The sequence below is a fragment of the Copadichromis virginalis genome, linkage group LG20 (genome assembly GCF_057382275.1).
Source record: "Copadichromis virginalis isolate Kocher_CV1m ecotype Utaka linkage group LG20, C_Virginalis_male_GT1.1, whole genome shotgun sequence".
NCBI classification, from domain to species: Eukaryota; Metazoa; Chordata; class Actinopteri; order Cichliformes; family Cichlidae; genus Copadichromis; species Copadichromis virginalis.
In genome coordinates this window covers 5147471-5172795 of record NC_140637.1, presented here as the reverse complement: position 1 = coordinate 5172795, position 25325 = coordinate 5147471, and the positions used below count along the sequence as shown (strand labels likewise).

The 25325-nt window shown below is 41.1% G+C and overlaps 1 protein-coding gene across 4 annotated transcripts in view; it reads right to left on the bottom strand.

Moving 5' to 3' along the window:
* clstn1 (calsyntenin 1) overlaps positions 1-25325 on the bottom strand; it is a 37550-nt gene that overhangs the window by 11823 nt on the left and 402 nt on the right. For 2 of the 4 annotated variants that reach the window (XM_085444637.1, XM_085444639.1), the window contains exons 2-8: positions 8268-8390; positions 5881-5910; positions 4098-4293; positions 3532-3740; positions 2687-2836; positions 2251-2436; positions 1915-2163 (exon numbers count right to left, since the gene is read on the bottom strand). In XM_085444637.1, the coding sequence (XP_085300763.1) occupies positions 1915-2163; positions 2251-2436; positions 2687-2836; positions 3532-3740; positions 4098-4293; positions 5881-5910; positions 8268-8390 (1143 nt within the window). The remainder of the gene's footprint in view (positions 1-1914; positions 2164-2250; positions 2437-2686; positions 2837-3531; positions 3741-4097; positions 4294-5880; positions 5911-8267; positions 8391-25325) is intronic. The other 2 variants (XM_085444638.1, XM_085444640.1) reach the window with 1 other exon arrangement.

Genomic DNA, 25325 nt, shown 5'->3' with positions numbered 1-25325 from the left:
TTAGCAACGCCTTACTGGAATTAGCAAAACCTCAGGAGAAAACAGAAAACAATGCCTGGATGGGATTTTACAGACTGACGCAATACCTGTGAACATTTAGCATTAATGGTGCCCTCATATGTATGTATGTAGCCATACATCTAAAACATAAGTACAATGAGTGTGCTGATAGAAATGGATGGTCCTTAAATACCCTGATTCATGGATACATAGATTATGCTTTTTTTTTTTGCGTCTTCACAATCACTCTTAAAACGCTGAACTATTTGCCCACATAGTCTCTCACAGAGTGGGCATCCTCTCCTTGTATCTGATTCTGAAAGATTTAACCTTTATGGGAAGGTTGTTGTTTTTTGGTAACCAATTAACACTTATTAATACACCATCAAACTGACACAAAGGTGGTTGTAGCTAAGGAGGCAGACCAGGTCATCTACTAATCAGAAGTTAGGTGGTTCAGTCCCTCACTGCTCTGCATGCCAAAGTATCCTTGGGCAAGATACTGAACCGTAGGTTGTTCCTAATATATTGATTGTAGTGTGCGCGTTAGATGCAAGTGCTTGCATGAATGCAGTTGTGAATGGTCTACGTTAGAAAAAGTGCCCATGCAGAGTAGAAAAACACCATATAAGAAACAGTCAATTTATCATTAACATGAAGCAAATAAAAATTTTAAAATATGGTTTAAATGATGAAAATACATTTCAGTTTTACGTGGTTCTGTAAAGCTAAAGCAAAATGAGATTCGTCTTTCTGTTCCAGACTCTGCTGAACAAAGGTCACAAATGACCCATGATCTCATGGGTATGGGAGCTTCCTGTCCAGGCCACAGCCCTGATGTAATCCTCCTTATATAAGCAGCTGGGCCGAAGCTGATGAACTGGCTCCCCGTCACTGGCCACGGCAGAGACTTTACAGTCCGTAAGATCAAGGAGCTTGTGACCATGGAGAAAATTTACAACTACTGTCAAAATGGAAAGGTCAGCAAGCGCTCAGCGGGATGTGAGAAAGAAATTAAAAAGGAATCACGTTTCCATGTGTTAGACCACCAGCTGAGCACAAACACTGATTATAGCCTGAAGTTTCAATGGTAGGGTTTTTTTGTTGTTGTTTTTTTTTTTTTAATCAGAGGATCTCTTCAGACACCATATGTGCACCAATAATCAGTATCCGCCAGATATTTTAACAGCACAGTTTTGAGATTAATGAGTCCATGTGCCATGCTTATTATATGTATGAAACAAGACGCTCTGTCCTACAGAACTCTTCAAACCTTCTGTTCCAAGATTTTTATTAATATTTCATGCCAGCATTACAGTATTATTTAATCTTATCATGCCACTGGCGAATGGATGCACTTTATTACATTAGGAAAGGTGAAAATTGGGTAGTGCATGTCATTTATATGCTAAAAACAAGGCATTTTTGCCTTTTGATAGGTGGTTTATATATAATGGTCTAGCATATATAATTAAACTTTTGTGGCTATTAGCATGATTTTACTGGAATTACAGCAATAGGGACATCAAGGTGGCACTGTAGCCTTACAGCAAGAAGGCTCAATTCCACTGTGTGGAGTTTGCATGGGTTTTCTCGGGGTACACTGGCTTTCTCCCACAGTCATGCAGTTAGCGGGGTTAGGTTAATTGTTGAATCTAAATTGCCCATAGGTGTGAATGTGAATGAGAATGATTGAGTGTCTCTATGTGTCCAGAGTACATCCTGGACAGACTGGCAACCTTTCCAGGGTGTATCTTATTATAAAGCTAAATCTTCAATTAAAGTGGACTGACAGGAAGATTTAATCTATACAGTGAGTCAGTTATCTTTTTCCCCCCTTTTTAACAGTTGAATAATAGTTGGAGCCTTTAAATACGCATGTTTATTTTATTCACAATAAGCTGTGACTCCTACCCGTTTTGTCAGAGTTGCAGAGGATTGTCTCCTTCTCGTGGGCCCCAGGGCCGTGTCTCATCCACACAGAAATGGTGAAGGGGTCCTTCAGGCTGGTGCTCACCATACCATTAGGAACCTTGATGGCCTGGGTGCCATTAAATTCAAACACCTGATCGCTGTCGTGGCCGTTATCGGTTGGCAGCCCTACGGTCCAGTTAGCAGAGCTGCTGGGAGCAGGAAGGAGCTCCACAGTGCCGGAGCTGGCTCCTAATAAAGAAAGATGGTATACTTACTTGTATGTGGCTCACAGAGTTATAAAACAACTACTGACAAGGACCATTTCCAGTTCCTTACCACACAACTTATGCAGAGACTTCTCAGAGTAGGTGTCACGATCACAGCCCTTTCCAATATGGTTGGTTTCCAGTTCAATACTGGCCCGGATGGACGTGATTGGCTCATCACAGGTCTCCAAGTGCATGCTGGGGAAGAGGGCCAAACTACCAGTGCCAGGCTCGTATTCAATCCTCTTATTGAAGCCTGAAAAAGAAGCAGAGAGAGTAAAAAGCATTAAAAGATGTTATTTAATTAAAAGCCTTTTTAATACTAATCACTCATTAAGAAGTATTCCTCTTCTTTTGAGCTTGAATGAGGCCTTATAGTTTAAAGGAGTTCAATTATCCTTCTCAGCCTGTTTGGACTGCGTCAGTGATCATTTACATTCAACACAAAAGACACAACTTAACAGTGATGGCTGGCGAGCTACAACAAAGGAGGAGAGCTTTCATACCTTGCCAGCTGGGCTTGCAGGTGGGCTTGACGCTGATCTTCACCAGCACGTCCTCAGAGGCTCGGTTCTTTCCGCAGTCGTAGGCGGTCACGGTCAGTTTATACATGCGCTCTTTGCCATAGCTCAGTTTTTCTGTGTTCTTGATAAAGCCTGAACAGAGCAGGTGGGGGGGAAAATGTAATTTTAATAGAAGGACCATTCTTTAACTTCAAAGCTGTGGCTGTGCTAAAATTGGCAGAGGTATCGGTAGGTGTAGAAATCCTCAAAGCACTAAAACATTAAGCGTTTCAAACAGAATTATAGAGTAAAGACTATTTAAAAAACAAAACAAAAGGGATTTATCGACAAGCCAAACAAACTGATGGACCACTCTTAGGATTCATAACATTTTGAATTGAGACGCTGTACTGAGAGTTATTTTCAAAGCTTTTGTGTATGCAGAGTCTCACAATTAAAGTGAAATTAAAGTGTCACATGACCGGTTCTCACTGATCTCCTCATATTATCACCCATCCTTATTTATTTTTTTAGTTAGGCATTATAATCGTCAGAGTTTGAAAACTGGGTCTTGACTTTTTCTATTTATTTTTTGTTAAAGATAAAAAGAAATCCTCTTAAAATCCAGCACTAATCACTGACCAGCTCGGTGACGTTCAAAGAACGCCGTCATTGTCTTGCAAACCGACAAGTTTGTGCTGAATTTTGAATGACGGCCCTGCAGCATCATCATTTAAACTAATCAACAGGCACTGTGAAGCGTGTCATTGCACTCATGAGTCTTGGGCGTGGGCTGCGGCTTTTTTCCAGTGGGCACAAAGACAAAGGCGCTATGTGAACATCCGTACCATCCTTGTCGATGGTGAAGGGCACATCAGGGGTCACAATCTCGTAGTTGCAGATTTGGCTAAACTGGAACGAGCAGTCGGCATCCACCGCCTCCACCTTCAGGATGCTGTCGTACTTCTTTCCCTCGATGACGGTGGCTTTGTAGGACTTCTCCTTGAACACTGGTGAATACTCGTTGATGTCGTTCACCTGGATGTGGACAGTGGCCCTGATAGAGAGATATTCAAGTTAGGACACTTTATCAGTTGGATAGTCGATGGTTTATTTATTTATGTTATTTTATTATGAAAATGAGACCTTACATGATCATCCTCATTCATGGATAACTAAGATTTGATGATGCATTTGAACCACAATCAGGATTTTTTTACTTAGGAGACCTAAAATGATTTTTCTTTTTGTATTCCTTTATAGTAGCGTATGAACAAGTGATCACTGTGAGCCAAAATCTGAGGCTTCCCACTGCTCTGTCATATTTTTTTTTAGATAGTTAAAAACATTTTATCTCAAAGAAAATGTGCTCAAAGATAATTGTGCAACACTTTTAGTGCAGGGGTTAACTCACTTATGAGACTTCTTCATGTTGGCACCATCAGGACCCTCTCCACAGTCGTAGGCTTGGATGGTGAAGGTGTGCTCCTTCTGCAGCTCACAGTCCAGCTTGTCCTTTGCCCTGATAACCCCCTCTCCAGTGGACTTGTCCAGGACCACTGCCTCAAAAGGGACATTCTGCCCGTGGATCCTGAAGCCGCAAATCTCACCTGAACATGTTAAGAGCCAAAACAGAGCTTGCTCAGAATAACTGGTGACCGCTGTGAAATTTAAACGTCTAATGAAGCGATTAAGCAATTATATTAACCACAAAACAAATTAATTAAACGCCTCAAAAATAAACAAAATCAAATCAAAGTCAGCCACAGGTTTTGGGAGCCAGGGACTTGTAGATTGAGGTGCGTGGGGTCTGTGGAGGAAGCCCGTGTGGGTGAGTAGTTTGGGGGTGGGTGACATTACGTATCAGTACAGAGAGTGTATTTTCCAAGCCACTTGAAAACATTGCATCCAGTCATGCAGGCAGAAACTGAAAAAATGTGGACAGGCATTTCACAGGAGTACTTAAGATATTAAAAAAGTAAGTCATGAAACAAAGTTTAAAAGTAAGCATATAGAGCACAGTATATTTGTTGAGAATAAAAAAAACAAAAACGTTACATCCTATCTCATGAGACAAACAATATATAACACAAATTATAGGAACAAAAATTGAAATCCTTAACAATAGAGACCATTGAGATTCAGCCATCCTGGCTTAAATGTCTGCAAAAGAAAAGAAAAGGGGGGAAAAAAAAGCCCAGACAACGCTTATTTTTTGGCACAATTTGAGAAAAGTCTTCCTGTGTAATTTTGCCTCTGACCCAAAACTACTGCAAAATGAACTGAAAAGAAAACCATGAAATCATAGAGAACTAAACCAGTACAAAAACAGTTTTCAAACAAAAACAAAAGTACTGGATGAGAACTGGGGTTAGAAATATCAACTTGCTTGACATCCACATCAAATGACAACTGCAGCCATGCTAATGGTAGAGGTTAGTGGTGGAGAATTAGAAATCAAGAGATCCACTGAGGCAAAGATGCGATAACAGAAACTTTGCAGCAGAGAGAGTTTGCATTAGTTAACAATCTCAGCAATCTCACGTGAAGACTTAAAATGTCAGAAAGGTTCACAGGAGTCACTGGAATTGCGCAGCTATCACGAGGTCATTAACGGCCACAACCGAGCATGCTCGGTGCCTTTAAGATGGTTACACTTTAAGGTTCAGCTTCTTAAAATACCAATTAGAGTTTCAATTTCTGCTCCAATTGCCGCATGTTAAAGAGGTTATAAAATACTCCTACACAGACTTTTAAATTGGAGTTGTGTAGAAAATTGCTTTAGCCTTCTGCTTCCCCCCCCTTTCTTTTTTTTTTTCGGGGAATTAAAAGGACCGAATTGGACAAAACGGCAAAGAGACTCAGAACTCCTGTTTTTTGTTGTTGTGTTATTTTAAAGCGGCTTCTGTTTCCTGCTGACAGCTGAAAAACTGTTAGGGTCTGCAAACTGCAATGGATGTCTCATGCACAGATATTTCTAAGAACAGTCAGCCCCCACATCACACTTTTCATCCAGCTGTTGGAACGGCAAAAACTTCAGGGTGAGAAAATAAAACGCAAGGTCAAGAAAACCAAATGGGGAGTTTACAGAGCATGAGCACGAGGAGTTTCTGTGTAAAAGTGTGGATGCTGGTTTTAGCGTTAGTGGGTTAATAGTAACAAGTAAGCACAAGGCAGAAGAAAGAGCCCAAGATCACCTTCTTCAGTGAGGGTCACCTCAAAACTCTCTACAAGGAAGGGAGACAAGATAAACCCAGATCAGTTCAGAGAAGAGTTAGAAGCTGAGAGATAACACACACAGAGGACAGGAAGATAATACACGCTAGCTAAAGGCTTACAATACCTCCCTCAGAGAAACAAAAAACATACTGCGAGTGGGGAATAAGGGCTACACCAGAGTAAACAAGTACTAAACAAGTTAAAAAAGAAAAAGAATATATAATTAGAGGATAGTTTAGACAGTCCGTTTTAGACAAGTGTGGAAAGTCAGTCCCGTCACATTGAAATCATATTTCTCAAAGCGTCACATTTACCATTTTCATTCATTTTTTAATATATTTTATATATTAAACTTTAAGACATGAAGATAAAGTAGCTTAGGAAAAACAAAACGACAACTTCTTTTGTTGCTTAGCTGACGTTTTCAATCTCTTTAACAGGTGAGCTGGGCCTTTGTTTGTACCTACTGAACAATTAGAAATGGATTTCACATTAGCCAGTGCAAGCTGGTATAGTGGATGGATGGAGGTGCTGCTAAAGTCTGACATGCAGTCGGCACTGTGGCTGCTGAGTTTAACACGCTTCTAACGACCAGCTCACATCAGGAGTTTAGGATTTCCTTAGCTTTTCATTTATCTCACAGGCCTCTCAGTTCGGATCAGGTCAGCAATCACAAGGATAGTTAAACATTTATCCTCAGCCTGCCTAGTACTAATTAAATACAGTGAGTAATGTTCTCAATACATTCACACACTCACAAAAGGTTAATATCTTAACCCATTTTCCAGGAGCTGTGTGGCAGAAACAAGATTCTTCCTCCTTTCGCCTTGTCTATTACTTCTCAGGGAATGAAATAACCAGATCTGGTGGGTGGGCCATTCTTGCTTTGTGTTTCACACTTGTGTTACAGCACAGTCATCCATGAGCACTGAGCTTGTGTTCAAAGGCTTTAGTCTCAGCCATTTCAGTTCCAATTACCCTGCCCGTCCCACAGCGAATCAGCCTTACAGACAACTTATATAGCAACTCCTCGTTCGTGGTGAAGCTTCTGTTCCTCAGACTGACTTAAGAACCTGGGATTGGGCTTCTGAATGATCTGCAGGCTGGCTTAAAGTGAACCCTGCTTGCTGGCACAGAAGAACCGACTAAAAAGGAGGCTGCATGACAGAGTAGGTCACCCCTGCTGCCACGTGAAGCCGGACTGCTTGCTCTGTCTCAAAAGAGCAAGTTCACAAGGACACACAGTCCAATCGCAAAAGGCCTGCTCATCAAAAGAGCTGAAACAAACAGGACTCCCCTCCCCAAAGCTCTGCATTCAAAACAATTTTTATGTGAAGGGAGACAAACATCATGCAGAGAGTTGGGCATATTACTCTAATCATGGCTCTCTTGGTGCAGTTGTCCACCTTAAAAAGCTGCCAAGCCAATCAGCTCAGGAGAAATTTCACATAACTTTGTCAAGAAGATTACATTTGGCATGTCCTGTGGCGTGCATGTGGATGCTAAAGCCTCACATTCTAAATCAGGGGGAGTAATCTGTGATTAAAATAGTCATATAAAGCCTGGTGAGAGCACCGAGTGTGAAGAGAGCCGCAGACAAGAGATCACACAACTCATGTGATGTGAGATGGTGGGAAACCATTTCCAGTGCTGTGGTGCTTTGAATCATGGCCAAAGTCAAGCCTGATGTGATTAAAAACCCCAGAGCTAATGCTGCCTTGGTACATAAAGCACACTAATTGTGCCTCTACAGTGGGAGAGAGGGAGGGGGGGAAAAAAAAACTTGAAAAAGGTTTTTGATCTGAATATCAAAAGGTTCAGCCTGGAGGATATGGTAAGAAACTGTACATCAGTATGGCAGGCAAGTCATAAAAAACTAATGTGCAGAAATGTGTTAGCAGAACTTATTCAAGAGTGAGCTGACAATTAAGACCTGACAGTTACTGTCTTCTTTCTTCACTGCAGACTCACTGCTTTGATTTGTATCCGTGTGCATAGCTAATCTAAGATTACAACCTGTATCACAGAAAGAATTACGAGCAATGTATAATGAGACACCCTGCAGGGAAAGAGACCTCCACACATTAACCATGACATAGATGTAATTTTTTAAAGAATCAAGTGTTAAACAAGCTTTATTCTATTTCATTTATCAAGAAGAATAAGATTTTAGCAAGTGGATGGACTCTTTTTCTTCTTCAAGTCTATAAACTATTCCTGCAGTTTTTCCTGCATCCATAATACTTGATAATGTCACAAAGCTCAAAAGGTACAAACTAATTAGTGGATGTTTTCTGTAATTTGGTGCGAAAAGAAGAATTCTTGTTAAGGAACAGATGCAGCAGCATTAAACGCTCTCTCTCACCTGCGTAGCGTAGAGGAGCATCTTTGTCCAGTGCAATCAGAGGAGGGTCCAGAAGAACTTTGTCGTCATTTTCTGTTACGATCCCATGGTACGTTGTCTCAATCCATGGTTTGTGCTTATTAACTGTCAGAGGGAGAGCGAGACAGAAAATGTATGAGTATGTAAAAAGTAAAAACACTAAATATCTGTCCACAATCGAGCTGGCAACTTGTTTTTCCTCTCACCAATGCTGAATAACAAACTGACACTGTGTGTGTGTGATCTCATTGCTGGCCTGACTTTTCTTTCCCCTCACCAGTGAAGCTTAAATACATTTTTAATGAGGTTTTGGATGCTTTTAATGGTATTTTTAGAAACTACATTAGAAGCAACACAAAACAAGAAAAGATCACATACAACAGCAACTGGCAACCATGAGCCCTGAAGGAATGAGAACATGCATTGTTTACAGAAGGAAGGAGCAGGTCCAACACTGATGTGCCGCCAAGCATGTGTATCAATACTGGCACATTTTTCAGACAGCATCAGCGAGGAAAAATTAATCTCACAAGCTTCAATTAAAAATAAAAGAATTTTTGGTTCAGGATTTAAAGGGTTAAAACTGATGACAAATGCATAGGAATATCAATAATATCAATATTCATCACTAATAAAAACCCTGTATTGAACATCCTTCTATAGCTTCAGTTTTAAGATGTACAAGTTACAAAGCATGATCCACAGTTTGCATGAGTTAATTTGTCCTGACAGTAGATTCAGGGGTGATAAAGACTTTCAGGCCAGTTTTTGGAGCGGCAGTCGAGCCGTTTACATCACTGCGTGCTCATCGGCCTGAGACGAAGCCCAGCTGCAGACGGGACTCGGCTGTAGCTGGCGGCTGTAGCTGGCGGCTGCAGTAAAAAGCTGCAGTGAGTGACATATTTGGGATGGTGCAGAACATGGCGCTGATGCGGGGAGATACAGCTCTCTTACAGCCAATATGCGAGCACTTCAGAATGCGAGGGAGGGCGGTATTCCTGTGCTACTGATCTGCAAAGGTGACGCTGACGCTGGCTGACAGCACGCCGTGGGGGACAGATACGGTCGAAAAGGTAACCAGACGAGGCACAACAACACATAAATACGTCCAAATCGCTCTGACGCTGATTCACTGCATTTTGGAATTGTAGCTTTAGTTCAGGCATAATATCACATTAAGAAAATATTATATAACAGCTCTACTTTTTATACTGTGATGACACAAACAAACAGAGCTTGCCGAAATCCGTTCAGACACGCTGCCTCTACCCCGACCAACCGCAGTTCTTATTCAGATGGTAAATTTGAATAGAAACAATCTAATCCCTGCTAACAATGAAGTGCTGCAATAGCCTAAACAATCAATGGCAGGAAATCATTGATCACAGCATAATTAGGAGGCTCACAAATAGGAAACATTTCCAGTTATATAACAGGTAGGATTGAGAGTGATCTCTTTTAATAATCAATAAGAGATGAGAAAAACTCCCAGTGTTAATACAGGCACTTTTGGGGGGTTTATTGATAAGAATGCTACAGCTGTTAAAGCACACGTGAAGTGACCTCAGGCTGCTGTTGGATGTAAATAAGCCTTTTCTGTAACATTCAATTTTCTAAGATGAGACAAAAAGCAATAGGGCAGATACAGACTTTCCACAAACAAGTTAAACATCAATTACCTGCTTCATGAGCTTTTTCCACTTTTAATCACAACACTGCAGGGAAACATTGCAGTGCTGAACTGCTTAAATAATAGCCTCTAAAAGCCTGGTTTGCTATTAAAAGGACCATTTTGAGAGTGTCAGACACAAACTGGATTTAAAGAAAAGACAGTGGGAGGGTCCATTATCAATGCTTTGTATCTGTCCACACACACTTTGGCATTTTTCACACAATATAAAAACTTTGGCATAACATCAAACTGTAATTATAATCAAACACTCTTTGCACAGTACTAAACATAACTGGCAGTTACTCAAATACGCTTATAGCTCAGCATGATAATTATTTCATGAGCCATATTCTCCTTTAATCCCCTTGTTTAAAAGCTCAAAATTGCATTTTTACATTTCTGGTTGCTTTACATCAATAACAAAGAAAAAAAAATGATAAAAGGTTACATGAACAGAAATCTTAAAATCGACCAATTAATTGCACATGATAATGCTGATCCTATGCACAAAATTCATTAACAAGACAACAAACAGCTTTACGATTAATTACCGGATCTGTGCTTCAAAATGTTCACGGATATTCTCACGAATGTACACATGAATGTGTGTATTGTTAAACTTTTACACTCAATAACTGATAACTAATTGTTCCAGAAACGCTTTTAGTAAGCAAACTGACCCAAAGGATATCCAGACCTTCATAAATGTGTGTCGTTCCACTAAGACTTACACAAAACGCACACATTTTCAGATGTTTTTCCTACCTGACTTTTTACAGTTACATAGCAATTGCAATATGGCATGCAGTGAAATTACTTTACTAATAGGAAGGTGCCTGATGTTCTCCAAGAGAGTCTGGGCTACAATTACATTATGAGCTTTAAATAGTAGCCACAGATGTAAACAGAAAACCCACACAAGCATAAACGCACAATGTAAATGTTTTCAGATGACATTTGGTGACAGCCTGCCAAATCCAATTTCAGTGAAGCAAATGAATTGCATTTGTGTCATTGCATAATTAAGTGTAATTCTCAGTTATTGCACAATCAATGGAAATTAATTACAAGCTACTTGCACGGGATTTGTACGACACACGCATCACCAAGCATTAGCAGTATTACCCAGAAATTAGTTAGATAGCCTTACAGCGAAGGAATTTGGCACAATCTACCAAGCAAGGATTTTCAATCATGACTTACAACAATTATACACTTTATACAGGCTGTGACATTAAATAATCATTATGAAACAGTTGATAACCCGTTAAAAGTGTGTCTGAACCGTACAATATGTAATAACCTCAAGTCTAGTCTTAGCAAGGACAAAAATACTGCACAGCTATGACAACAAACTGAGTTTAAACGTCACTATGTTAACTCAAATTGAGTCTTTAACAATATAAAAAACATTTTATTTGACACAACTTTACACCAGTGCCTTGATTGAAGGCGCTGCTTTGCCTGCCAGTAATTTTTGATTTGATCGAGCCTAACGAATAGTCTTTGCATCTCGTGACCCTGAAGTGAAGTGGATATCTTCAGACAGATTGCCAGAACAGACCAGTACTACAATAATCAGCTCTAGCTTCTTCAGACTCACACTTACTGTGAGCTAGGTCACATGATCACATTTGTTCACGAGTCCTTTATGGCCTTCAGGACTAATACTAAATGGCAAGAGGTCATGCAGTATCCTCCAAGACTCTGAAATGTTTTGTATAAACCTGCAATCTTGCCTGTATTTGTATGGCACTTTACATATCCAGTCATCCACCCATTCACACACTGGTGATGACAAGCTACATTGTAGCCACAGTTGCCCTGGGGCGCACTGACAGAGGCAAGGCTGCCGGACACTGGCGCCACCGGGCCACACTGGCACCACCGGGCCACACTGGCACCACCAGTAGGCAACGGGTGAAGTGTCTTGCCCAAGGACACAACGACAGACTGTCCAAGCCGGGGCTCGAACCGGCAACCTTCCGATTACAAGGCAAACTCCCAACTCTTGAGCCACGATCGCCCATCAGATGAACCAAACAGGACATCTCTCAGATAGAATAGCAATGAATTGCACTAGTTAAGAGTTATTTGCCCCAATATATTAAACACAATGCCCATTTACTTATCAATGCTAGGTGACAGATACCATTTTTCTACTGGCAACTATTGATCCAGTTGGAGATATATTCACAGAGGTGTATGTGTTTTGTGCATCAGAAGTTCGTGAGGGTGATCTCTGCCTATAATGCTTACTAGGACTAGAAAACCTTGGAAAAACCTGGTAGCTAGTCTAATGGTGGTCAACCCACATCTTTACTGATATATAATGAGGTTTTAAAATTCAACACTGAGGATACAGAGGACGTCCCCGAATGCCGTCTTTGCTCTGTAAAAGAAGGAAATCAGTGAAAAAAGGATGTGCAGAATGGAGCCCAACCCCAAATGATAGCTTCAATGAGCCATTTAAATTATGTATAGCTGTACAGGCTTTTATTCTCAAGGAGACAACCCACTGAGACAGCAAAAAATGCCAAGTGGAATGCCTCCATTCCCCTCAAGAAAAAGAAAAGAAAATAAAAATAGGTAGATGAAGAAAATACTCTCAGACAGACAGGTGTATAGCACGGAACATCTTGCCATGTGACAACGCTACTTCTTTTGGGCAACCTTGAGTCCTGAGATTCCTAAAGATGTTACGTTGATCCGTTTCGCCTGCCCTAATCAAAAAGGTTTTGCTGCCAACAATCTAGGGTGCCAGACACCACAGGACACCTCAAGACGTCCTGTGTGAATACTCTAACTGGCTGGAGTTACTCACAGATATTGTAGCTTATAAATGTGTTTGTCTAATTGTGCAAACCTATTGTGCTATAAGTTTTAGTTTGAAGCATGCTTTTTGTATAACACAAAACTAATGAAAAATAATTAATAGTGATGTATACGCCTGCGAAAAAATGTTAACATGTCTGAGAAAACAGATGGCACACCTTTGACAGATTACCGCTACCGTACTGCTGTCAAAAAACACAGCCCAAATCAAACAGACACTTCCCAGGAAATCAAATCTAAAACATTATTTTATTTAAAGTGGGAAATCTCACATGGATTGCATGAAATTGCCAACAAAGCCTTTTTGACAAGATCGCTTCATCAAGCCTGCAGTGAGTAGTGAGAACATTTGTTGTGCTTTGACAACATTTGACACAGAGGAACATGAGCAAATCTGAATTAATAATAATAATAATAATAATAATAATAATAATAATAAGCTGATTATAAGGGGAGAAGATGTGTTTTAAGGGATGGACTGGCTGCTTTTAATAAAAATTTTAAAAAAAGAAAAAAAAAAAGGGGGAGACTTTGGGATGAGATTAGAAGTAAGGCCTTTGAAACAAGGCAGCCTGTTAAAGGCCTGCTGCTGCAGCACTGAGGATTTTCAACCTGGACGAGTGCCATTTCTTTAATTTAACTTAATCAGGAAATGAATCCATCTAATGCAGTGCATAGGCCCAACCAGCACAATTATAACCTGCAGACTCAAGTCTTCATACAAATCAAAGCATATAATTCAGCGGAAAGCTGAGTGATTAACATTAAACTGAAACTGGCCTTACTGTGTCTTGTGTTAGCAAAAAACAAATAAAATAAATCAGATTTACACTAGTTATATTAACCACCAACTAATCTTAATTGTATTTTTTAATGCCAAAAATGACCATGTTAAAAATGATAAGCAGCTAATCCTAAAATTTGTTAAACTGAATTTTTATTTGATCATCAAAATCACTGAAAATTAATCAGAATAGTTTTTCACATGTGAAAGAGCAGAAAAGAAAACTGGAGGCCGAAATTGGAGACCGAGAAAGAAAAAGCACTTAAATAACCGTAATCATAAATATATTCTATGATACCAAAAGTAGTGGATATGCTGCACCTCTCTCCCAAAGAGCCCCTCAGTAATTTTATATTACATTTACAATTGTTTTGCTGCACTGCCGCAAGTGCAAAGAGGAGGTCCACCACAGTTCTAACTGTGTAGTGATACATCTACTCAATACTGTCATATAAATGTAACCAAGTATACGTGAATTATGATGTGATTTTTCTTGAAGTGCTCCAGTGGAACACACCAGAAATCTCGATTGTGCCGCCACTCTGATTTTAGCCGTACATAAACCTGTAATGTCAAACTATCAAACTGAAAAAAAAACCAAAAACCTCCCCATAATTTTAAGCAAAGTCAACAAACTTCAAGCATTTACTGGCTGGTGATTCTATACATGAAGTTTTTAAGTCCTGGTCATAAAATAACTGCCCGCAGGAGCTGCCAAGATGCTCTCTGAGTTAAAAGGCTCAAAAGAGGTCACAGCAACAAGGAACAAAGTAGTTTCACGTTAAATCCATTTTTAACGGGATGCAAAATAAAGCTCTTTAAAAAAAAAAAAAAAAAAAAAAAAAAAGTATCTGGCCCCATTATCACTGCGACAGACTGAAAAGAAACACGCTCATTTTTAAGATGCCTAGAGAAATAAACAGTAGGGATGGTGCATCATTAACCACATTTAATGTGTCATTTAAATTCTGTGGTGCAGACTTATCAGGTAAAAGGTGAACAGAAAAGGAAAGCCATTTTTAACCACTGCACACACATGCATATATTTAAAGATTAAGAGAAAAATGGACTAGTTATTCACCATCCTATTTTTAACACAAGCAAGTCTTTGTACTCAGTATAAATGTTATATGCAGAGCTGGGCCATAAATACACAGACATTTGAAACCAATCTTGGCCTTTTGCGGTGTAATAAAGTCTTTTCAGGCAGCATTATCCCCCCGCCAATAACCATGAATACAAATAAGTTCACAAAACACAGAAAGATAGACACGGGAAAAATGAAAATATACAAGAAGCCTCTGAGGGATGAATGTGTCAGAAGCTGGAGACAAACACACATATCGAGATATTATTACTAAATGTGCACAGATGGTGGGCCACTGGATGCACTTCCAGGCCGGCAACCACACAGCGCCATGCAATCCTGTTACACAGCAAATAAGGCCAATGTCATTTAATCCTATAATGGGATGCGTCTATTTCATTCAATGACAAGGTCGTGCAACGAGCGAGATATAAAGACATCAAAGAAACCTGGAGAAAACAAATTCCTGCCAAATTCTGATCGTGTACATGTAGAGGTCGGCATGGAGCTACTTTCATCGGGCTCCCTTATTCACAAGGGTGAGGGGGGGCACGACAACAGGTAGAGTCACATGTTTGATTTGGCAGATTTTTAAGCCAGATGCCCTTCTTGATGCAATTCCAAAGGGACTTGTGTCTCTTCCCAGGATTGAAACCAGCATCTTTCAATTCTTAGATGATTTGTAAACCAATATACTATTTGTACAGAGGTGACCATGATACCAGTTGTGGATATGGACAAGTACACATGGAGACCCGACAGCCGGGTAGTCATTCCTACACTTCTTTGAAGTCTGCTGCTTGGGCGCAAGCATAAGTGGTTTATTATAATGTAAATTATCTGTTCACTGGTCCCTCCAGAGCATAAAAGATGCTCAAATGACAGGAAGAACTACAGAGATTGAGAACATTTTGGAAAGCAAAGTTGAAACACAGCTGACTGATGACACAGATGGACCAGGATCAAGTACTCTATTTGTCTGTGTGCGCCAAGCTGTGCTGTGGCATGCCTTCGACTAATCAGCTCTGCGTCTCTGCCACCTGCACTGAGCTCTCATGAAGCAGAGGGGCATTTGAGGACTTGAAATGAAGATTTGTGTTTTCCTTTTCAGCATTTTAGGTTTCAATTTTCATATATACTAAATCACGATTGGCAAGTGCTGCAGCTAGATAGAGATCAAATCTGCTCAAAAGAAATAAAGTAAACAACAGAAAACCTCAAATCTGTGGTGGAGTTGCACTGGGTTACATGCTGTCCATTCACTTGGACACAAAGACAAAGTCCCGACTATGGTTGCCTTGCTCTTTTATAGAAGCCTAACCTATACAGTTTGGCCTATTAACCGTGATGAAATACTTCCTGCGAGAATGTTAGAGTCACAATAGGTGCTGGTAATCCTGAGATTCAATAGGCAGCCTTTACACTCGTTCTCCATCTATGCCAGGACTGTGAATCCTCCTCCCCAACACCAACACTCTGGCAGCAACTCTGAGCCCACAACATATTTCCCCTAAGGGAAACACAAGGATAAAAATCTTAATCTCAAACCACTTGCCAAAAGTTTTCACTTCATTGTATAATCCTCCCTAACAGTACAGATTAAACCAAACACAATAAGAACACGGCTCACTCGTCCTTACTCTAGAAGAACCAGAGAAAAATGCCACAGCTGTCCAGATTGTAGCTGCATGATAGCAGCAGATGATCAGTCTGTAATTATCAGATCAAGCCTCGTAATGCCGGTGAACCTCCGAGGACCTGTTGTGTAATGATGATGCTGCAGTCACACGTGAGGCCTGTGACATTCAGTGGAGGTCTGCTTCGTCGATTTTATATTTGACAGGCCGGCAGCCTGCAAGTCTTGAAATCTTGTTTGATTACATGCAAATGCAGAGCTATGGCTGGTCACACCAGAGCAACACTTACCCTTTGTGCAGCAACAATTAGAGCATTCATTCATGCCTATCACATACATCCAAGTATATGGAAATTTTATTTATGATATACCCCACACACACACACACACACACACACACACACACACACACACACACACACACACACACACACACAGAATAATCAGCCTCATTCCACTGATTGATTAACCAGACTGAGAAATATAATAAACTTAGTAGGAAAATTGGCCAATCAAGGGAATACAAGTGGCTGAATGGTCTACAACAGGGGTCACCAACACGGTGCCCGCGGGCACCAGGTCGCCCGCAAGGACCACATGAGTCGCCCGCGGGCCTGTTCCAAAAATAGCTCACCATAACAACTTACCAGTAAGCTGCATCTATTTTTATTTTTTCTTGCTATTTTTTTTTATCACAATTGCATTGGCGTTAATTTGTTAGAGATAATATATTAAAAAAATGTTTATTATTAAATATTAGATCATGATCTAATATTTAGTGCTAGCTGGTCTCCACGGAAACAGTTGCCGTGAAGACCAGCAAAGGCAAAGGTGAGGAGATGAGGAAAACATGGCGGAAAAAAGGAAGAAAACATATAATTTTCACAGTGAATGGGAGGAAGAGTTTTTTTTTACCACTGTGAAAGATTCATGCGGCACAACGTGGAGAGACATTTCCGAACGTGTCACACAAGCTACCATGCCAACTACCCAAAGGGCAGCACACTGCGAGCGGAAAAGGCCCGCGAATTAAAGGCAGGTTTGAGCAAACAGCAGTCTTTTTTCACGAGACCGGTGAAAAACTCTCAAAAAGCAACCGAAGCCTCATTTAGAGCTACACATTTCATGATTAAGAAAAAGAAGGCATTTTTAGACGGGGAGTATTTCAAAGAAGCAATGATGATAATTGCAAAAACTGTGCTTAAAGACGAGAAATATGGAAACGATGTAATCTCCACTCTCTCTGATGTCCAGCTGGGGGCAACTACAATTGTTAGAAGAGTGTCGGCTATGTCCGGGAACTTGGCCGATCAGTTGGATCAGGATCTGGCAAAGTGCAGTTGGTTTAGCATCCAGTGTGACGAGTCCGTCGACAGCAGCAGTACAGCACAGCTGATGGTCTTTATCCGGATGGTATTTGATGGTTTCTCCACAAAAGAAGAACTTCTGACACTACTGCCGCTAAAGACAACAACGAAGGGAGTTGACATCTATAACGCGGTGAAGGAGTTTTTCGCGAAGAAAAAGGTACCGTTGGAAAAGCTGGCATCAGTGACTACCGACGGGGCTCCTGCTATGATCGGCCGACATACGGGATTCATCGCTCACTGTAAAGGTGACACAGAGTTCCCAAACTTCATGCATTACCACTGCATCATTCACCAGCAGGCGTTATGCCCAAACGTGATCGGCTTCGAGCACGTCATGACGCCCGTCGTGAAGATCATAAACAGCATCCGCTCCAGAGCTAAACAGCACAGAACATTCAAGGTGCTATTGGAGGAGCTGTCAGCTGAATATGGTGACCTGCTACTACATACGGAAATCCGATGGCTCAGCAGGGGACGGATTTTGCTTCGTTTTTTGTCACTTTTGGGTGAAATCAAGGAGTTCATGCAATCCAAAGGGGAAGACACATCTCTGCTGGAGGACACTGAGTGGACACTTGACCTTGCGTTTTTAACAGACATTACTGGGAAACTGAACCATTTGAACTGTGAGCTGCAAGGCAAAGGTAAGACTGTTGCTGACATGATAAGTGCTTTAAATGGATTTAAAGCCCAGATGAACATTTTCTCTGTGCATTTACAGAGAAAAAAGGTGCTGCACTTTCCCTCTGTGCAGATGGTGCTGAAAGACAATGCTTCTGCATCTGAGACTTTTGACAAAGTTGCAGAAAAGTACACTCAAGTCATAAACCGACTTGGTCAAGAGTTTGAGAACAGTTCTCAGTGGCAACATTACAGTGTCATGTCAAAGTTTAATTTAATTATTGAAAAACAAATGTGTTTGTTAAGTGTAACATGTGACAATTTGCTTTAAAATGCTGCCAATTTGGTGAAAAGTTCTGTAAAATTTGAAAGTTGATTTTTTGTATGTTACATACATACAAAAATAATGTATGTAACAGTGCATGATTTGTTAAAATTTGTTAGTGGTAAGTGAAAATGTTGTAGAAGTGATCACTTCAAAATGTAAATACTTGCAGAGATATATAGAAATAAAGCGTTGCATATTGATATTTATGTTTCCTACCTTGTTTCCTAATTGCATTCTTTATAATTATGGTGAAAAATAATTAACATAATTAGTGTCCGTACATAGATGAATATCATTAATTATTAATAATAACACATAATTAAGTTAAACTGAGGAAATTTGTTATTTGAGAAGTGTGTGTCAAACTGGTAGCCCTTCACATTAATCGGTACCCAAGAAGTAGCTCTCACTTTCAAAAAGGTTGGTGACCCCTGGTCTACAAGCAGCGCGTGCAGAGTGTGTTGTCTGAGACTAAATAAAGCCTGTTGTTGCCAGGTTGATCACATTTGTCCCATTAGCTGCAGGAGTAGCTGCACTGAGAAAAGAAGGAGGGAGTGTGTGCACTGAGGCAATAGTCAGACCTTATGGGTTTTTCATGGAGAGTCTAGAAACTTAAATAAACATTATTCTAACAGAAGAATATGCTGAATGCCCCAGCTATATCCCCTGCCTCAGCATATGCATTTTAACTATGTAAAATTATTCAATAATTTTGTGCTAGCCAGAAGAAAAGTTTGCCTCATAGACAGGTGTGCCTTCGTTGCAAATTAGATGACAACTTCAGGGATTTAAGGCAGCACAGTGAAACAGAAGCTGTGGCCAAACAGCTTAAGGTATGTGATGCTTGCAAATGTGAGCCAAGGAATGACTTGAACTATTTAGTCCATTTTTGTGGACCAGAAATAATCAAAGAATAATCTGCTCACGGTGTGAAAAAGCAGGCACACTTCTCTGTTTGCCTTGCCTTAAAAGCTCTGGAGCTTGTTGACGTAAGCTACTTCCATCACAGACTGTGGACTGTTCACAGAACCCCGAAGACCCTTAACGCAGCCCAGACTTCAGGCCCCCTTCACTCCTTAAACACTCGGCTCACACAGGAGAGCCTCTCAGTTTCCCTGCCAGGCAACAACATTTGTTTGTCCTCCGTGCAGTCACAACCGCCCAACAGAGTGAACACACCCCGGACGACACGGCGGTCCTCTGAAGCGGGGGTGGGGAGCTGCGGGGCCTTGAACGCAACTCAATCACCTCTCTGTGCGAGCTGCACAAAAGGGGCCAGTGAGAGTGAAAACACAAGAGAAAAACAGACGAAACTAACCAGATGCTCGGGTGTAGCCGACCTGCGGCAGGTGATGTGCTCTCTGGTTACCTGCTTCTCAGGGAAACCAAATCTTAATGAGAACACGCCTAAATGTGAATAGCTGAGCGGGTTAATATCTTCGCCCGGCAGCAATGGTAGGAGGTAACAGCCAGATAAGCTGCTGAACTCAGTTAAACCCTGTTCGCTCTGGTTTTTATTACACTTTTATAGAAATAACACAATAGGATAATCATCACTGGCTATTACTTTACGGCATTCTATGCATTCGGTTTCACTTTTGACATTTTTATGAGGAAAGGGGATATTTTTATTACATTCTCTGCAGACCTGGGTAGTTTATTGCAGTGTTAGTTTCAAATGCAGAAAGAGATATGAAAAAAAAAAAGATTTAAGGCAGATTTAAGCGGGGAAATTAATGAAAAAGCACTTTCTCACGTTGTTATTTTTATATCTCACGCAAAAGTTAACAACCACAGGTTGACTTGACTCCAGACTCCTTTCTTGGTGGTCGACACAACTTCCCAGTATTCTGGCCGGCTTAATATTCACAACTGAATGACCCATTCTTGACAGTTCACTGACTCCTTTCAGCTCCTGAAGGCACCAATGAGAGGAAAGTCATCACAGACACAAATTGAGTCCAGTATTGTCGCGGCCTAAGTGGCAAACTACCAAATGGAAATGCTTAGCACTCTCGGGGGATTAACTCATACACACATTCTTCAGGGGCTTGAGGCGCAACTCCATGAACAGTGACCGCACTGTGACGTGATCAGTCGAGATCCCGACCCCCCCCAAACATCTAGCCAATAAAAGCCCTTTGTTCCTCTGAGAAATCTCTGAATAAATACTGAAAAATGTTAAGAGGTAACGAGTGTGACTGGAGCTTCCCTTCAGGGCAAGCAAACTGTTATTCAGGCCAAAAGAGGGCAACTTTTTTGTAATGCTTCTTGTGAGTCTCCACAGAAGAAACATTCAATATTAAATCCAGCTTGGACATGATGTTCGTTGATCTCAGTGAATACATTTTTAATGAAATCTGGTGTAGGCCATGACCCAGACGACTAGATTTAATTATATCACCCTGTAGCCATTCACAATAAAATGTGTGACCCTTAAATTCTGTGCCAAGAAGAACAAAGTACCGTTTTCTTTCTTTCTTTTTTTCCAGGATCGTCACATTGTACCCATTTATATCCAAGATATATCCTCTGGTTTCCTCCCACAGTCCAAAGACATGTTTGTTACTTTAAATGCTGATTCTAAATTGGCTGTAGGAATGCCACAAACTGCTAACCGACCTGACCAGGGTGCACCCAACCTCTTGCCCACTAGCCGTGTTAAATGTGCAAAATTTCTTCAATCTGATTAAAATTCATATTAGAGCTTCACTCTTAAAATGGATCCTACATGAGGCTAGCCGATGAAGAGCATACACATGAACCATTTGAGCAAAAAACAAAACAAAAAGGAATTTTCACATGCACACAATTGTCTAACTTTCCAGAAATAGTCGAAGTAGTAATGGCTCTGATTTCCAATAAAAGGTTTGTCAGATACAGACCAGTTTTGTTTCGCTCCGTCTCTACCACTAGCTTCAACAAAGGCAGGATCTTCTAATTGGTGGGTTTGCATGAAGCATTTTAATCATTGAGGCTTTTAATCCTTGCAAACATGGCTACCTTTACCTAAATACCTGAACTCGATAAGCAGAAAACTTCCAATGTGTGGTGGGCATGATGTATTTAAAACTAACTACCTTTACACAATCTAAATATGTAATCAGTTTTTCACGGCATGCACCCAAAACATTTTCGCAGCAAGTGGTGCACCAGTATAACAAAGAAACATTAAGCGCGCAAAGTTTCTGAAAACAAGGCAGTAATTGCACTGAAAGCATCCACCTTCCTGTAGCCCTGTGGAGCTGTTCACACCTAGTTCAAACATGCTTTTCTGATGAAAGGATTAATGGGTGAATGGGAAATTAAGAATAAATGACAGAGCGAGTCACAATCAGGTTTGTATTTTTGTTATTCAAACAGTTTAAAGAAAAAAAGGGGTATGCGTTTCATATTTTTAATCATGTTTCAGGAAAGCTACGTGTTTTCCCCCCTCCCACAAGTTCTTTCTAGATGCTTCCTTCTTCAACAACTTAAAATAATGTTGAAGCAATCCATCTTTTATGCAACACACGTATCAGCTAATTAAGTGAGCTCAGTTTTAATTTCAGCGCTACATCACACTTTTGGATCTTAAGCTGCTGCCATGCCATCTAACTAATATCACTGTATGCTAAGACCATGATAACGCCTCAATGAGCGACTCTGAGACAAAACTGCCTACAATACATCACAATATTTGCATAATTAAAGACAAAAAACAAAGCAAAAAGCAAGAGTGATGCATTAACTCACTGCAGTGTGGTCTGTGCATATTTATTATAATTTGCATTCAGTTTCAAGAATGTGTGAAATTAAATGTGCGATTTGTCTTTTTTCCCCCTTAAATTTCTTTTTCACTGCAGCCTCGGTTCAGTTTACCATCAATCATTTGATAAGCACCACGAGGAGGAGTCATAAAGCGGTGACTCTACTAAGACAAACTATCAGGGGAAACTGTTTAGAGCCGCTGCTGCACGTTTTATTAAAAGATCGACATTTTCACCCGATAATTGCATCTCGAGAGCAAACAGCGAGATATGACTTTATCAATGTTTTGTCCCAACCCCATACTTACTGGCATACTTTCTAAGGAAAAACACAAGTCTCTGGACTGACTCTGAATAGCAGGACGCCACAGTGGTTCTCGAGCTGCATGGAAGAGGCAAACAATGCAGTCATTGTCATCTGTGTGCATCCACATAGTTTCTGCTTGCCATAACACGGCAAGATAACATACGTCAGCCGGATCGCTGCTAGTTTGAAGGCTTGAAATGGGCTCCATTGAGACAGTCGGCAGCATGTAGAAAATGTAAGAGTATATATTTCCTTCAAGGTCAGCAAAGTCACAAATGGCAATCATCCATCACTTGGTGTCTGGGATGCTCTGATCCCTGGAATGAGGGGCTTTTTATAAGCCTGGCAAGCAGTTTCAATCAGTGCAGCATTTTTGCAATGAAGCTTTTGTTTAACCATGAAAAAGCACGAGATAAGTGATTAGATTACAAATGAAATTATTAGTAATTTGAGCAAAATGTTGACGTAATAACTAATTAATTGAGCTAATTACACCATTGAAGAATGTTTTAATGAGGTTGCCATAAGACACCTCAGAGCTGAGCTGTTAAATAAATAGTTTATTTACATTGTTTTAACTGTAACTATTGATTGGTGATGGGCTTCTGCAGCTAATGCAGGGCTAGGAAGCTTTTTTTGGGCAGCGTGCGGGGGGGGGGGGGATGAATGAAGGAACTTCCCAACAAGCCGGCCTCTCTTTTGTCTGACCCTGTGTGCACAGAACAAACTCAGGCATCCCAGCAGACCTAATGTTTTGACTCTGGAGCATGGGAGACACACAGCCGCTGCTCACAGTATACAGAAAACTAAATAAGTTACACGGGTGAGACCTCGGAAAAACAAGTGATGTGTCTGTTTGGCTCTTGACTTTATTGGTACACACACCAATCGGATGGATCATATGATCATAGGTGGAGCCAAAAAGATAGCGTTTCAACACATCCTTAACGTCTTACGGCCGTGTTATCGGTCTGAGTTGTGGGTCAGAGTTTGCCAAATCACCTGTTTGTGCCAAGCTTTTCAGCTCAATCAGTTTCCATAGTGCTAATATTTGCTAACACCGAGAGAAGGGAACAAGAACCACTACCCAAGGACTGTCTGGTTTCTTCATGTGCTGCCAGATGGCTGGTAATGAGAAGGGAAAAAAGCAATGAAAACAAAGCTGTAGGGAAGAGTGCAAACAAACAAGCAAGTAATCTTTGGTTAATAAAAGATAAGCCAACATCAAGATGCCCAGTTCACAGGTATTGTCCGCTGATAAGCACAGGAAAGGCAGCAGGTGCACTTTGCACGCATGCATTCACGCACGCACGCTCTTTAGTAGATCATTAAAAGGCAGCCACACTATCCAGGCCTAGGTGCTACAGGCCTTTTCTTTCTTTTGATGGATGGAAAAAGAAATGAAGTTACTGCTGTACAAGCGGTGCATTCCCAGCTGCTTAACCTGGAAACAACTGAATTACGACTAGAATAATCCCCCCACCCCACCCTTTATTTGTGCAGACATTTTTTAAAATCTGTGTCTATTTCACCGCCTGTATTCTCATCACAATAACTGTCAAAGACAAAAGCACACCCTGGCTTCTGTAGCCCTGCCTGGGCATGCCGATATGGCCGGTGATTAAGTCGCACCTGCCTCTACACACCCTGAAACAGGAAGCTCACGCTAGGGAGTGTGCCGATTGGGAGTTTAACGATGAAACACGATGTGTAAATCACGCATCGACGGTGGTCAGATTGGAGCCACTGTAGAGCAGGAGAGGTGGACCGCCCTGCAGCAAATGCCCACCGGTGACGTTGCACAAGAAGAGGGCAGATGCACTTTCGGGTCTTGCATAGTTTCTGCACAAAAGTAGGCCCAGACCTACTGAGCGTGTGTGTGTTTTCCCCCCCACTTTAAGCCCGTGATCACACCACATAAAATTTTTAAATCTACCAACGAAACAGGGACAGGGTGAAGAGGATCTGCAATGCGCAGCCAACCAAGCCACTCGATCCTGGTGCGAACACAACGTTGCCAAACCCCAAGTATTAAACCCACTAATGGAAAAATAAACCTGCGTGGTTTTAACAGCATGGCCATAAAACAGACACACATACACACAAAAAAAACTGGGTGGGTTGGGGGTAAAGAAACATATCACCACTAGCCCTAATCCAGATGTACTCAAACGTATTTAAAAACAAGATTAGTACAGGGAGTGCCAGCCACGGGCAATATTACAAAGCATGCAGCGGCTGAAGCGGATTTTTAATCCTAATAATACAAAACACAAAGATAAAAAAAAAAAAAAAAAGGAGTTTAAAGAAGTGACTAGATGCCAAAAATAGAATCGATGCGGATGACAGAAGGGGGTCATTCACAGCCTCGATATTATCTCATAAAGCGGCACACTTCTTGCACTAAGGAGGCAATGTTAAGCAGGACAGGGAATAAGTGCAGTTGGACCATAATGGCTAATTTCCCTCTGCTTCAGGCTGCACTGGACAAAGCATCGCGGGATGCACTTGTCCACCGGCGGGATACTTCGCCACATCCATCCGCTGCGGCTCCGGGGCTGGCAATCCCGGAGCAGGTTACTGGACACGCATCCCCCCTCAGGACCGCACAGCCCCTGTCTGCTAACCGCTCTTTGTAACCTTCAGCGTCC